This window comes from Struthio camelus, chromosome 15 (genome assembly GCF_040807025.1).
Source record: "Struthio camelus isolate bStrCam1 chromosome 15, bStrCam1.hap1, whole genome shotgun sequence".
In the NCBI taxonomy this organism is placed as follows: Eukaryota; Metazoa; Chordata; class Aves; order Struthioniformes; family Struthionidae; genus Struthio; species Struthio camelus.
Genome location: NC_090956.1, coordinates 272,446 through 286,029, shown reverse-complemented (window position 1 = coordinate 286,029; position 13,584 = coordinate 272,446). Strand labels below are relative to the sequence as shown.

General features: G+C 36.3%; 1 protein-coding gene across 2 annotated transcripts in view; it reads left to right on the top strand.

The window, feature by feature from the left end:
• The window catches only part of KCTD5 (potassium channel tetramerization domain containing 5), a 34,134-nt gene that overhangs the window by 2,237 nt on the left and 18,313 nt on the right, over window positions 1-13,584 (top strand). For both annotated transcript variants that reach the window (XM_068908498.1, XM_068908499.1), the window contains exons 2-4: window positions 7,671-7,779; window positions 8,933-9,024; window positions 10,747-10,842. In XM_068908498.1, coding sequence (XP_068764599.1) covers window positions 7,671-7,779; window positions 8,933-9,024; window positions 10,747-10,842 — 297 coding nt within the window. The remainder of the gene's footprint in view (window positions 1-7,670; window positions 7,780-8,932; window positions 9,025-10,746; window positions 10,843-13,584) is intronic.

The window sequence follows — 13,584 nt, the reverse complement described above, 5'->3', positions numbered from 1 at the left end:
TTAGCTTAAACTGACCTATAAAAAGAAATAAAAAATCTAGGTGACTTGCTTAGAGTCAACAACTGTCTTAACTTGGGAAGAAAAGCAAAAGCTTTCTTCTCAGGTTTCTTAAATAAAAAATAACACGTTTAATAGTTAAGGCACGTGTTTCAGTTAATCCACTAGAAGAAGCTGTGGATTTGCTACCTCTTGATGTCTTCAGAGACTAGGCACGTTTTTAGAAGATGTGATTTAGTCCTAATTAAGGTATTTTGGCAGACTTTTTTCATCAGTTGATGACTAAATCGTCTTTCACAAGAATAGTCAGTAAAGTGTTTATATCTTGCAAAACTGTATGGAGCTACTAATCTCTAACCTTTTTCTTTCTACGGTGTTTGCATCAGTGGATTGTAGCAACAAATGATACATTTATGCTAAGATTATTTAGCTATTTGGTAGGGTATGGAGAAACCTGATGTATTCCTTTCATATTTCTGGACTTAAATAGGCTATAGTTTTTAATAGTGTATGTGGTAACGTAAAACCGGTTGCAGTCACAGGTGCAGGAAGATGTAGCTCTGTTTACAAGGAAGATGTCTATACTTTATCTGAGCTGCTCAGATATTATTGGGTGTCTCTTTTCTTGCCAATAAAGAGGTCTGGTGGAAACCGGTTTAAAAAGATGCGAACAAATTGCATTGCCCTGTACTTGTGAGTAGCCTGTTGAACCCACAGTGGAACAGGACTGGAGCTGATTTGAAATGTAGAACGGGAATATGGTATTCTGGTGCTCTCTCCAGTCTGATATAACTAGGGTGGTTTCTTGAGGTGGCTGTAAGTGCACCTCATGTTCAAGATTCAATCTTACTTTTTTCTAAAATTGTAGCTAGTATAGTCATCTCTAATAGATTATTGCACAAATAGGTGACATGAGGCAAGCAGTTGATATAGGACAAAACTACAAATTGTAAAAATCTGTGTTTGGAGAAAATTTTGGAGATACATTCTCTGGGCATATGAACCTTTATGTCCTCAGTTTGAGGTATCAAAAGTAAAGCCTTTCCTAATTGAATGTCCACTATAGACTTATTTTCAGTACAACATTTGTTAGAGTTTCAAGCACCACTGTTTTGACCATCTGCACTGTAGTCATTGATTTTTCACTTCATTCATTCAGAGCCTGTTCTCTGTAGTCAGCTGTCACCTTGGAGTTTGCAGACATAGAGAAATGGTCTTTGTCTTAGGTTACCTATCGTACTATGTTAATCCCAGTGCCTAAGTTTACTTAAACACACAGGGTCTGTTCTCCAGGGATTTGATTCAGAATCTGCTTTTAGATTCCTTGTTTTCTGTAAAGCACAAATCATAATCCCAACAGTTCTTTTTTTTCCTCTGGATAACAAGTTATCCAATATCATAGATGTCATTTTAAGAGAAAAGAAATCCTTCCTTGACATCTCACCAGTTTGTGAACAGTGTCTTGAGACAATAACACGTTTATAGATGGGCTGTCTCGTTTAGTTTTGAAATATCAGATGCCTTTAACTGATGGCCACAGATATTTCAAGGGAATCATTGATGATGTTTATGTTCTCACTTTGGGTTCAAATTATTTTCTTTTACCATATATATGTAAATCAAAACCTGACAGTGATGGATTTGACTTTTTTTTCCTCATGGATTCACTTTTTGGTGTCCCTTTATGAGCTGTAACTTGATATTAAGTTGATGTATTTCTCATAATCATGTACTAAATAAAGGCTATTCATGACAACTGTGCCATGCAGTGAAATGTTGTGCTCATAAAACAGTAGTTCTTACAAGGAGGCAGCTAACATACTAAGATAATGCTCTCTCAAAGGCTGGAATGTTAGAGCTAGTCTCCAAACTATAATTCCCTGGTTTTGGTTCCATTGTTTTCCTCCTAAAGATCACAAGGGTTTTAAACACCTAGTTTTAAACTTGACTACTGTCAGTGTGAGAGAATATGGATATGAGCTATGAGCTCATATTTAGATTGGCACCTGTTGCACCCACCCCAGACATACTTGCCCTGTCTCTGGATGAGAACTGGGGGGGCAGCAGATCCTGAGGGATAAGCCAGCAGATGAGATTATCAAAACTGATAGCTGCAGCTCTCTGTTTGAATGAACTATGAAAAATACAGCCCTAACAAAGTATGTTGTGTTCCCTATATAGGCAGTTTGTCTGGGATGCATTTCAGTAACTTGTTTGCGGAAGTTTTAGATATATTTTCAACAGATTAATACAGAATTAAGCTCGTAATAACATTTCGTAATTTGTAGGCATATTTCATATTCCTCTGACCGTGCACCATCTGAGAAGTTGGTACTTAGCAAAAAAGGGGGAGGAGTGTTGTTTTTTCTACTTCAGTGAGTTAAACCAGCTTGTTGAAAGTTCTGATGTTATTCTAACTGACAAAAGGGAGGAGGGCAGATTGCACATCCAGGTGCAAGAGCAAGAAGAAGACCCAACAATTGAATTAGCTCATGCACCAGTAAATATATGTCTTTGAGGGGGAAAAAAAGCATTAGTTCACATTCCTTCTTGCTTTGCGAGATTGCCAAATCAAAATCTTTAGAAAATAAAACCATAAGAAGTGTTTATCTCAGAATAGAAATTAGAATAGATATATAAGAAAAAAAACAGAATTAGTAATAGAACGTTTTTGCCTAAACTGAAGGAGTCAAGCACATCAAAATCAACAATGTTTGTATGTTAAGAAGTTATAAGAGATGATAAGTAGATGGGTTTATTAGAAGCGGTTATAGGGCATAGGTTATGCTCTGCAAACGTCAGTGTCATAGTGTTTTTTCTCTACTATTATTTGTACATCAGCAGATTTTTTTTTTGTTATTTAACTACATAAATCATAATATTTCCTTAATTCTTGCTACTAAAAAGAATTGAAAGGCTTCAAGAAAGGCATCATGTCTGTCTTCAAATTATCTGGAGATGCTATTGTTGAACAAGGCTATTCAGCCTGTCTTTTAGAAGTGGATGTGCTTCCGGTTGCAACAGAAGGAAGGTTAACTTTGGCACGATCTCTGGCAAATCTAGCGGTGGATGGAATGATATTGTGATGCGTTGACTCTAAAAGTTATTTCTAAATCCACAATCAGAATCCTAAATAAAGATACCCGATATTACTGCTTTTCTGTGCATATCACTGCTGTTTGCAGAACTTCTGCTTGTTCAGTATATATAAATGACGTCAGTTTTTAAAACGTATGTTGGAGCAAAGCTTTGAGCCAGGAGCAGCGTGGATTCAGGGTGCATCCATTCTAGAAAAATATCGAAGGAGACAGCTCTGGAGTAAGTTTAGGTAAGATTTAGAAGAGTAGAGGGAAAACTCTTCCATGTAGCTCAGGATTCTTATTTGCTGTATTTTGATTGCATAGCTCATTTACCAGAAAAACCAGAATGTTTTTTAGATCAAGTTGTTCTAGTGTAGGAAAAAGGAATTGGTTCAGTGTGCTGCTGTTATATTAAGTATTCAGAGGCTGTAAGTCTGCTTAAAGGGTGTATTAACATATAAACACCTGTATGGCTTATTATCGCTTTTGTGTTTGCACAGTGACAACTGGAACATTATTTTTTTGAGTATCCTTGCAAAGATTGGCAAAATTTGTATGATATACTCACTGTGTCGCAGTGTGTGGTGATGTGACTGTACTGAATAGAGAGGAAACCTAAATTCCAGTTGCTGTTCTGATAAGCGTTAACATATATGTTTGTATAGAACATATCTACAAGAAACAAGATTGAGACCCTATCAGAATACAGATTTATCTGGCAGTTGTGGAATTTGGGAGATAAGATTCAAAATACCTGCTCTGTTTGTGACAGAGCGAAGATCCAAATTTGTCTAAAGCTGGTAGAATCCTACTGAAGTAGTTAGCAAAGGAAGTGGCATAGCTGGGACAATACAGGCTATTAATATTCAAGCTAGCAAGCTTCAAGCTAGTTCATTTATGTCTACGCAAACTGTAGTTGCACCTTTAAACTGTCTAGGTCACATTTGAAGTATATGTTTTTCTTATCTTAAAATAAAACTATTTTTTTAGAAAGAGTCTCCAGAACGCTAATTATACATGAGAGTAAAGTGTGTTTTCACAGCACACGAATGAAGCCAGTGCTGACTTAGTATTCTGAAAGTGTGGAACAAACACAAGCTTATGACCCATACTTTGAGAGCTCTAGGTGGGGCAGGTGACTGCAGTATTACTGGGTCTGCATTTATTGGATTTATAATTACGTAAGTTTCCTTAAAGCTCTAGCGTAAGCTGCTTTTCTTAGAGAGATTTCAACATCAAGTGCTTAGTGCAAGTTGAAGAATAATCAGGCAGCTCACTCTCAAGAAAAAATGAGAAGGTATTTTCTGTAGGAGGAAGCTTAGGAAGTCAGTTTTGTGCCTCTCTTACCCATGCATCTTTTGCACATGCTTATGATATTCTTTATCAAATGATTTGCGTTTTGATTCATCAAGACTAGTCTATAGCACATAGGAGTTCACAGGAGCAAAGTCCAAGCCACGTGTCTTTTTGTTTAGAAGAATGCTTACGAATGCATGTTTTTCATATCTGTGATCTAAGTAAGAGGGTGGCCAGTTATTCTAATTGTTTAGTCTCTTCATAATTTTGTATGGAATTTATATACTGAAGTGAATCTCTCCTGTTGACAGAATTTGGATTGTTCACTCTGGAAGTTAAACAAGAGTTCTTAAACTTCAACCGTTGATAATTATTCTTTTTTTTTTTTTTAATAAATAACTATTATACCATAAATTATAAGAGACTTGGATTTCTCTTTTCTCTTTTTTTGTTTTTAAAGATGCGTTATTGCTTTAAAGACTTCATAGAGTAAACTGTGACAATAATGAGCTGGTATTCTGTTCTATGTATACATATATTTGGGATAGTGTTTGTATTTATCAGTGTTAATAGTAAGCATTTTTATAGATTCCAGATGATAATTTGATGAGAAAGGAAACTTGATACTGGTTAGGAAAGCAATGGGTGTAATAGAGGAGGAAAAAAAGTGAGATGAAGGATGATAGAGTGGAAAAAAGTTTGTGGGTAATGAGAAAAGGGTTGAAAATAGCTAGAAGATAAAAGCGTGCAATGTTGCACAAATTTGATGCTGCCAGTAAGTGTAAAGCGTGTTTGGTACAGGTGCTAATAATGAGCTTTGTGTACACTAGGATAATGGATTCAGGCAATGCAGGTTGCTGGTGACCCATCATTAGGTGGGAGTTGAAAGAGAAGGCTTGGCATAGCTTGTTCCTTTTCTGTTTTTGAAAAGATGAGTTGTGTTGGCGGCTCAGTTAGTGCAGAGAAATCTATTCTGGTAAGAATAATTTTGGATACTGTGGTCCATAAGCACAGAAAATAAGGTTTTCATTGTCTTTTGTGCAAGGAATGAAGTAACTGTTGTTACTTGAGATTTCACTTAAACTTTTAAATGTTTTGCTTCTGTGTAACCCACCGGTCTGTTTATCTCTAATGTTAGATGATATAGTGCAACGCCTGTGGCAGTATTGCTTCAGAGGGTGATGTGGGAAAACACCATAGTGTAAGAGAACAGAATGATCTTCTTACTGAAGAAACTTTTTCTAGAGACTAGAAAGAGGCTAGTATATCCCCTAATTCAGATGACTTCTGATTTTTGTGAGTCCGTATGTTTCTTAATTCTTTTCAAATCGATGAGCAAAGACTGTGCTTTCTTCCTTTAAAAAAAAGTGTTTCTTTTTATCAGTTTTAGACCTTCATTTCCAACTTCCCTGGTTTCTGTTCCTATGTTAAATACTGCTCTTCAGTTTATACTTTGTGCAGTCATCAGCTAATTTAATTTCTTTAGATTGTGCCTGTAGGTCATCTATTCTTGAAGTGTTTGGGTAATGTAAATATATTTAAATATGAAACACATTAAAACATACCATTTTATGAGTGTCATCCATCTACTGTTTTTGATACATAGTCTCACTTCTGTGAGACCATGAGTTTAGCTTACAGAAGAAACTGTGATTAGACTTCTTCAAGCACTGTCTGCTCTGAGTGTAGGTTAACTGTCAGCACATTTTAATACATTAGCAGTCATTTTCTTGAACAGCTTTATAGGAATAAAAGAGTTAATTTTACATAATATGTAGCATCCCTTCACTTAATTATTCTAAAATGCTACTGTGCACTCCTCTGAGTGTGTACAGCCCTTAGTTTGTAATTGCAAAAAGTGATGTTTTCTTTTTTTTTGGTGGTAGTTCTGATTGTGGTCCAGTGTTTTTTTTTAATAATCCTGATTAGACAAACGCAACTTTCCAGAAACTAGATCAGTGTACCTGAAATTACATCCACAGTCTTTTTTTCCAAGGAGACATACTCAAAACTTTAGGTACTGTTAAACAGGGAGAGTTTTCAGGTATCACAGTTTCAGTAATCAAACGTTTACATATCAGCATTAATTTCAAAGTGCGAGGGATTGGGTCAGTGGATTTTTTTTGTGTGGAACAACAAGTATCACTTATAGCTCTTAGGCAGAACGATTCAAATTTAGCTAGGATTGCTTGTACTGAGGCTGTTTAGCATCTTGTGTAACTTAGTAGACTATTAAAAGAAAAAAAAATCTTTGTGGGTGCTGCCGCAACTCTCCAGTATTTATTTTTAGATTATCTATTACAGTGAAACTGTGGGAACTAAAGAGGATTAATACTGTTAGTGATCCACTTGATAGTAGGAAGGACTCGTGGATCTGTTAGACATCTGCATTACCAAACATCTTCCTTAGAATTCTGACCAACACAAGGTATGCCAATGTTGCATTGATCACACATGTTCACACTTAAACTTCAAATTATATAGCAAATATCAGTTTTGATCCTCTATCTCATTGTCAAGAATATCAGGTAAGCAGGAGAATTTCTTGAACTGCATTCCACGGAATGCTGCATTGTATTTGGTAAACTGAGCACCAGTTACAGTTTGATCTGTTCTTTCTTAGTCTGCGTGAGGTAGGGATTGCATCTTTCAGCTTACTTTTATTTAGAAGATGCACATACAGCCCTTGCTTGGTATGCAGCTATTCTCAGTACCTTGTGATTATTTGTACTTCTGCGATAAGACAAACAAAAGATTTTTGAACAAAATGTTGAGGTTAAAGAAAAGTAGGTTTGTTTAGTTTTAATTATTAGGGAAAAAAAAAACAGATAGCATATGAACCTCACTGGGATGCCTTTGTTCTGATTCTTCAGATTTCCAAGCAAAATGATAGTTTCCTACTTTTATGTATTGCTTTTAACCCTAATTTTCAGTGTTCTCACTGCTTAGATCTTTCATACTAACAACGATCTGGTGTTTTAGTAAGAGAGTGCTTATCTCTGTTCCTTTTTGTCCTGTTCAGTCATGCTCCTTCCCTTGATGAAGGGGGAATCAGTCAGGTAGAAGAAGTTGTCCAGTAGGTAATAGGTTCCTTGAGTGACCAATCTAATATATTTACAACTACATTGTCAAATCCCTTTAAATGACTTAAACAAATTTGACTTAAAGTGTTGTGCCTATATCTGAACACCTGCTTGGGCATTCAAATCATTGTGCTTTTTTTGGCTGTGTTTTGTGTGTGTGTGTGTGTTTTGTGTGTGTGTGTGTGTTTTGTTTTTTGTTTTGTTTTTAATATAGGATGAAACAGGTGCGTATTTAATAGACAGAGACCCGACCTACTTTGGGCCAGTGCTGAACTATCTCAGACATGGGAAACTGGTTATTAACAAGGACCTAGCTGAGGAAGGTAGGACATTATTAAATCTCTTGCTTTTTTGTCACTTTCTCATTATTCTCACGGTTTTGCAAATCAAAAAAAAAAAAAAACCCTCACACGTTGGTAAATCTTAATCAGTTTAGCATTTCAATCAATTTCAGACAGAGTTGATTGGTATAGTACAGTTCTACTATATACTGTTATTTGAAGGTTTTGAGTATGATTTTGATTTCAAAAACACACAAGCACTGCCCCCAATTAGAAACAGGACATAAATATTCAGCCATGTGGGCAGATGCCTTATATCCTGTAAACTTGTATCTTTCCTGTGGGACCTTGTGAAGTAGTTCCTTTCAGTCCTCTTCAAGCAAAAGAATACTGGCTGCTGCTAAATGAGCTTTAGAAGATGCAAAGCAAAATAAGTGAAGTTCTGAGATGTTCAGATGTGTGAAATATGCTGCTGAAGAGTAAATTCTCCCCCCACCTATTTCCTCTCTGGCCCCAGTTCATCAGTTTTACTCTGATGGAGGAAGACTGTTTAAAACAATGTAGTAGGAAAACTTGTGTTGATAAGACGTTGAAGAAATTGATCGAAGAGAAATAGAGTCTAACAATATTAGCAGGCTACTGCTATATATATGAAATATATATATATGAAATATAGTTTGAATATGCATTGTTAAACACACAGTATGAGTGAAGGAGAACAGATAAGGCTTGAACATGTGACTCGATGCAGACTGTACTATACCACAGCAGTCAAAAATTTTAAGGTGTTTTTCAGGGTATAAGATCTCAAATGACAGCTAGGAAGAAAAATGTTCTGCATGCTGGCCATTGCAGAGCTTTTCAGTAGGAGTATTTGGATTTTTCTTTAGCATTCCTGCCTGAGACAGGACCTGAACTATGATGGTCTGTCAGTCTGCTGTGGAATGGCATTTCTGCTGCTTTTCTCTCTTTTCTGGCTCTAATATTGTATGTGAAATAGCATCAGTTTTATTCAGCCTTTTTTTAGGACAGTTCTTCAGAATGAGCTAAACCTTAAATTATATGGGCCTGAATCCAGCTTGTAGGGCAAAATAAATCATTTCCTAAAGTAGTAGAGAAGATCTCGGGAAGAGGTTGGTGGTTTGGCCTGGAACCTTTGTTTACACTTCTTTTCAAAAAAATGTTCTCATACTAGGTGTACTGGAAGAGGCTGAATTCTACAACATCACATCACTAATAAAACTGGTAAAGGACAAAATAAGAGAAAGAGACAGCAAAATCTCACAGGTGAGGCTGTTTTCTAGTGTGCTTCTGATTATTTTTTCTATAGCAAGTAGTGGGTGAGTTTCATTTTTTTCTTAATTGCTTGCTTCCCCAGTAAGACACTGAATGGCTGCCTCCTTCATAAGCTGAGCTGGAACCATTAGTACACAAAGCTTAATGTTCTTAACCTTCAGCACCTGCCTGCATATTTACAAAGGGCACAGGCACATAGTTCCAATTCTTCCAAATCTGAAAGCGTTCTAAAGAATTGTTCGAAAATGTTTAGTAATAGTGGAATCTGCCATAATATTATTTCTGGAAATAGTTATTTTAGAAAACACCTTGGATAGCATATATTTTTCTCATATACACTTAAATACTCTGAGCATGATGAGATTACCTAGCTATGGTATAACTGCTGTCTTTGAAAGTCTGTCCAATATTGAAATGGATAAATTCAGCAATCAGAGCATTCTTACCTGAAATAAACTGTTCTCTATAAGGAAGGATCACTTGATCTGTGCCTCATTCAAGCAGCTTCCCGAGGGAAGCAGGTACATCTTAAAGCATTAGATTGCAACTGAGTCAGGAACAAATTAAAGGTTAAAACATTATTATGTGTACTGCTGTGGCCCAAGATTTTATCCTTTCAACTTTTTCTTCAAATCTCTGTTAGTGTAGGTACAAACCACTCTTCTAATCCATTTTTGTTGCTTGTTTATTTTGTTCTCTAGCTCCTGTTACACACATTTGTAGCAAAGTTTCTTTATTTGAGGTGCCCTGAACTTGAGAAGGCTCTGCCTCTTCTCAAATCAGCTCGTGAATATTTCTTCATAAAAGTAAATATGACAGAGAAACTGTTAAGTAAAAAAAGTATCCAAGTTTGTGATGGTTCTCTAATTCTGGCCTTCTCTGGTAACTAGGTCCGCATGAAGATACTACAAACTGTTACTGTTGCCAGATTTCTCTTAAGACTGGGTTATGGGATAGCAGAGTTGCTCTGACAGCATTTTCTAAAAGGGTTTCAGCTGACATAGTCCTACTTATTCATTGCTTTGGAAGGGAAGGTTTGGCAGGGACCTACAGAGATTTTGGAATATGGTCAGACAGTGCATAAAATTAGGTAGGCCTCTGCAGAACTAGCCTTGAATTTTGGGATCTGCTTTTTTTGTTTTGTTTTGTTTAGTGAATCCCTATGTTAATGATGTGTAGTTTGCTACTTTGCAGATACTATTTCTGAACTTTCTGGAACACTGTAGGAAGGTCAGCTCTTTATGGATAAGTCTTAAGATTATTATGTTATTACTGATGAGTATATTTATTCTGAGTACCAACATATTTGCATAGCTTAGCTGTTTTTATCCCTGAAACATTCATGCAGCATTACTCTCTTTGAATCTTCTGTAATATCATTCTGAACAGATCACACTTCAGCAAGTTAAAATAATAATAAAAACAAACAAAGAGAGGAATTGGCAAAAAGTGTTCCTAGCTGCAGCTTATTTCAAAATAAATTCTGGGCCTATGGATAATATATGCCTTTGCCAGAGTCCAAACCCAGAACTAAGAAAGGAATTGTGGACCTAAAACACATACTCTGACATGGCTAAAGGACAAGTGGCCACTGATCTTGTGGTCTTCAATGTGTTGATGCTTACTATTTCTATAGAATGAGGCAGATTTCAGACAAGTCACAAAGATAGTGAATTCCATGCTGTATTGAGCGTCTTATGTTTCTTTCTGAAGGTGCCAGTCAAACACGTGTACAGGGTGCTGCAGTGCCAGGAAGAGGAGCTCACTCAAATGGTCTCCACAATGTCTGATGGCTGGAAATTTGAACAGGTAACAAAACATACAGGATATAATTACAAAGTCTTCTAATAATTCAGTTATGATTGGAAAGAGGAGTGGAAAGTCAATTCTACGTGCTTCTTTTTAAGTGCAGTCATTATTAGAAATTGGACAGGTAAAAAGATAACACAACTAAATTAAAATCTGATATCTATATGCTTGTTTGTCCGAAAACACAAGATCTATATTTCTTCTGGAGTTAGACTGAGCTGACTTTCTATAAAAACACCTACGGCACATTTCAAATGTAATTCTTCAGGATCTACAAGGGAACATTTGAAGGCTGAATAAACCAAAAGGCTGGACCCCCCTATTACGAGTTTATACTAATAGTGGGTCAGATATAAAGACCTCTGGGTAAAAGAGATGGTCTTGGGAGATAAATGTTTGTTAGGCCCAAACAATGACTCTTCAGGAAAAGGACGGATATCCATCAGAGGGAGTAATTAACCAGTGCTGCTATGAAGCTGAATGGATACGAGCTATGTGAATGTTTCCTCTCTCTGCGCGGCATAAAAATATGTTTGCATGTACGTTGAAGAATAAATTGTTAGATTACAAGAAAACTTTTCTGTTACCATCTTTGATAATCTTTGTAAACAACAAACTAGCTACATGGTGTCTTCATCCTTTGTGATCATCACCTACCAGAATATCTAAATTGCATTAGAGCAATGAATCTGTTAACTCTAGAGCAAGACAAAAGTGCTCAGCAAACATTGTTCTCAATGTCTGGTGCCTCTCTGGTAAGAGAGATTGGGATAAACACAAGCCTTTTATCCTGTGCTGCCTTCCCCCAATAACACCACAAAGTAACATTTAAAAAAGATATAGCAGAGAGACCTACGAGAGCATTTAGTTTTTATTCAGTGGAATGTGTAAGGGGCTCATGTCATAGAGAAGGCCATGCTCAAATAAACTACCCCGATACACAGAAAGCTTCTTATGCTTCAGTTCTCTGGCTCAAGTATTAAAGATCCGTTTGGCATGCTAGAAGCTAAATGTTGTTTAGGTCACGAAAAAAAGCTCTCACTTAATCCACGTGGCTGTTTTTTGACTAGTCCATTGACTAAGGTTCCTGGGCATTCTTCTTAGCCATGGGAAATCAGCTTTCGTTACAAATAGAGATTCCTCGCTTTTTAACTGATCAGAGGGTACTGTAACTTTTACCAGTCCTAAAACCTTGTATTCCTTCGGAATATTGCACTTGGGAGTACTATTGTTTTGACAGTGCAACTGCAGAAAGAACTATTGCAATCTCTTTCAGAATTTGTATTTTGGGAAAATTCCAGTGATTTTTCTTTTTTTGTACATTATCTCCTTGTTTCATCCAGCTTTCTCTCTGCTTCCTCTTCACCCCGTTGTTCTCACTTGGACATGTAATTTGAGGTTGATAGACACAACAGATGTATGGTCACTTTTTATTCAACTTTATTACCTCAGCCTAGGCCATTCTTTGCTTTGGTTGTATTGCAGACCTGCTTTTAGCAGACGTCATTCACTTGCAACATGATTATGATATTCGCTGTAATCCAAACTGTTTTATTGTTAGGATTTGAGAACACTGTAGCATTTCTGTCATGCTTTTTTCTAAATAGATTTGTCTTACTAAGCAGCATGTTCCAGAAGCTGTCTTTGGGATGGCACCTACCGTGCTGTGTGTATGTGTGTGTGTGTGTGTGTGTGTGTGTGTGTGTGTATATAAAATGTATATATCACTGGTGGCACAGAAGTCATCTACTTTCTCAGAGGAGTAATATTCCTATAGGTTGAGAGTCCTTGTACTCTGTGCCCCATGTAACATGTTTCAGTGGTTGATTTTGATTAAAAATGTTTCTTTCTCTTAGAACATTTGAAAAATTTCTCTTAAAATACAATTGGATGTGATAATTAAATGGGAAAGTGTTAAACTTCTGATAGACTTATGAGGATGCATTGATGCACTTTTCCAGAGAAGATAAATGAATGAAAACCTTGCTAGTAAACCACAATTGTATATCCGTTCCAGTCCAAAAACTACCGCGAAGAAGTGTTCTCCGTTAGAGCAAGGGACTTAAAAGTGGCTGCACTACCCCACTTTTGTGATTTTACTGAGTTGTTCTGTAGATGATTATAGCTTAAATTGTTACCTCTTCAGACAATCAGAAAAATAATATTTTGGCATTACTGCGTAGTGAGAAATTTTGGGCTATACCAAATTTCTAAATGCAAAGTCTTTAGAGAAGTCATGTCAAGTAAAGTCATGTAAATTTAATGATTAATGTAGCCTGAGCCTGGCACCATAACACTATCTTAAATAGATTTACTACATGAGAAAGACAGTATTTAGCTGCTCCCTTCAAAAGTATTCAAATAACAATAGCAGAATATAAATAACTTTACTGATCATGAGCCTTTTCATTATCAGTAATCTTCAGTTTACTCTGTGTAGGCAATTGTTGTCTAGTTCTTCACGATTAATTTAAAGCTCTGATCTTTCTCAAGTGCACTGGCAGGCTGTGCTTTAATCTGAGTTAGACATTGCAATGTATTATTAAGATAAAATATTTTTTGTAATGAGAAGATAAGAAATTTAGCTGAGATTGTTCTGAACTTCTTAATTATTAGATATTTGGCCATTATGAACAAAGTTCTTGGTACTGACTTTCATAGGAACAAGACCATTTTTCATGCTACAGGACTCTTCTTGGTTCTTCCGTAAATTACCCCTTTTAAAACCAGTTTATAAACTCT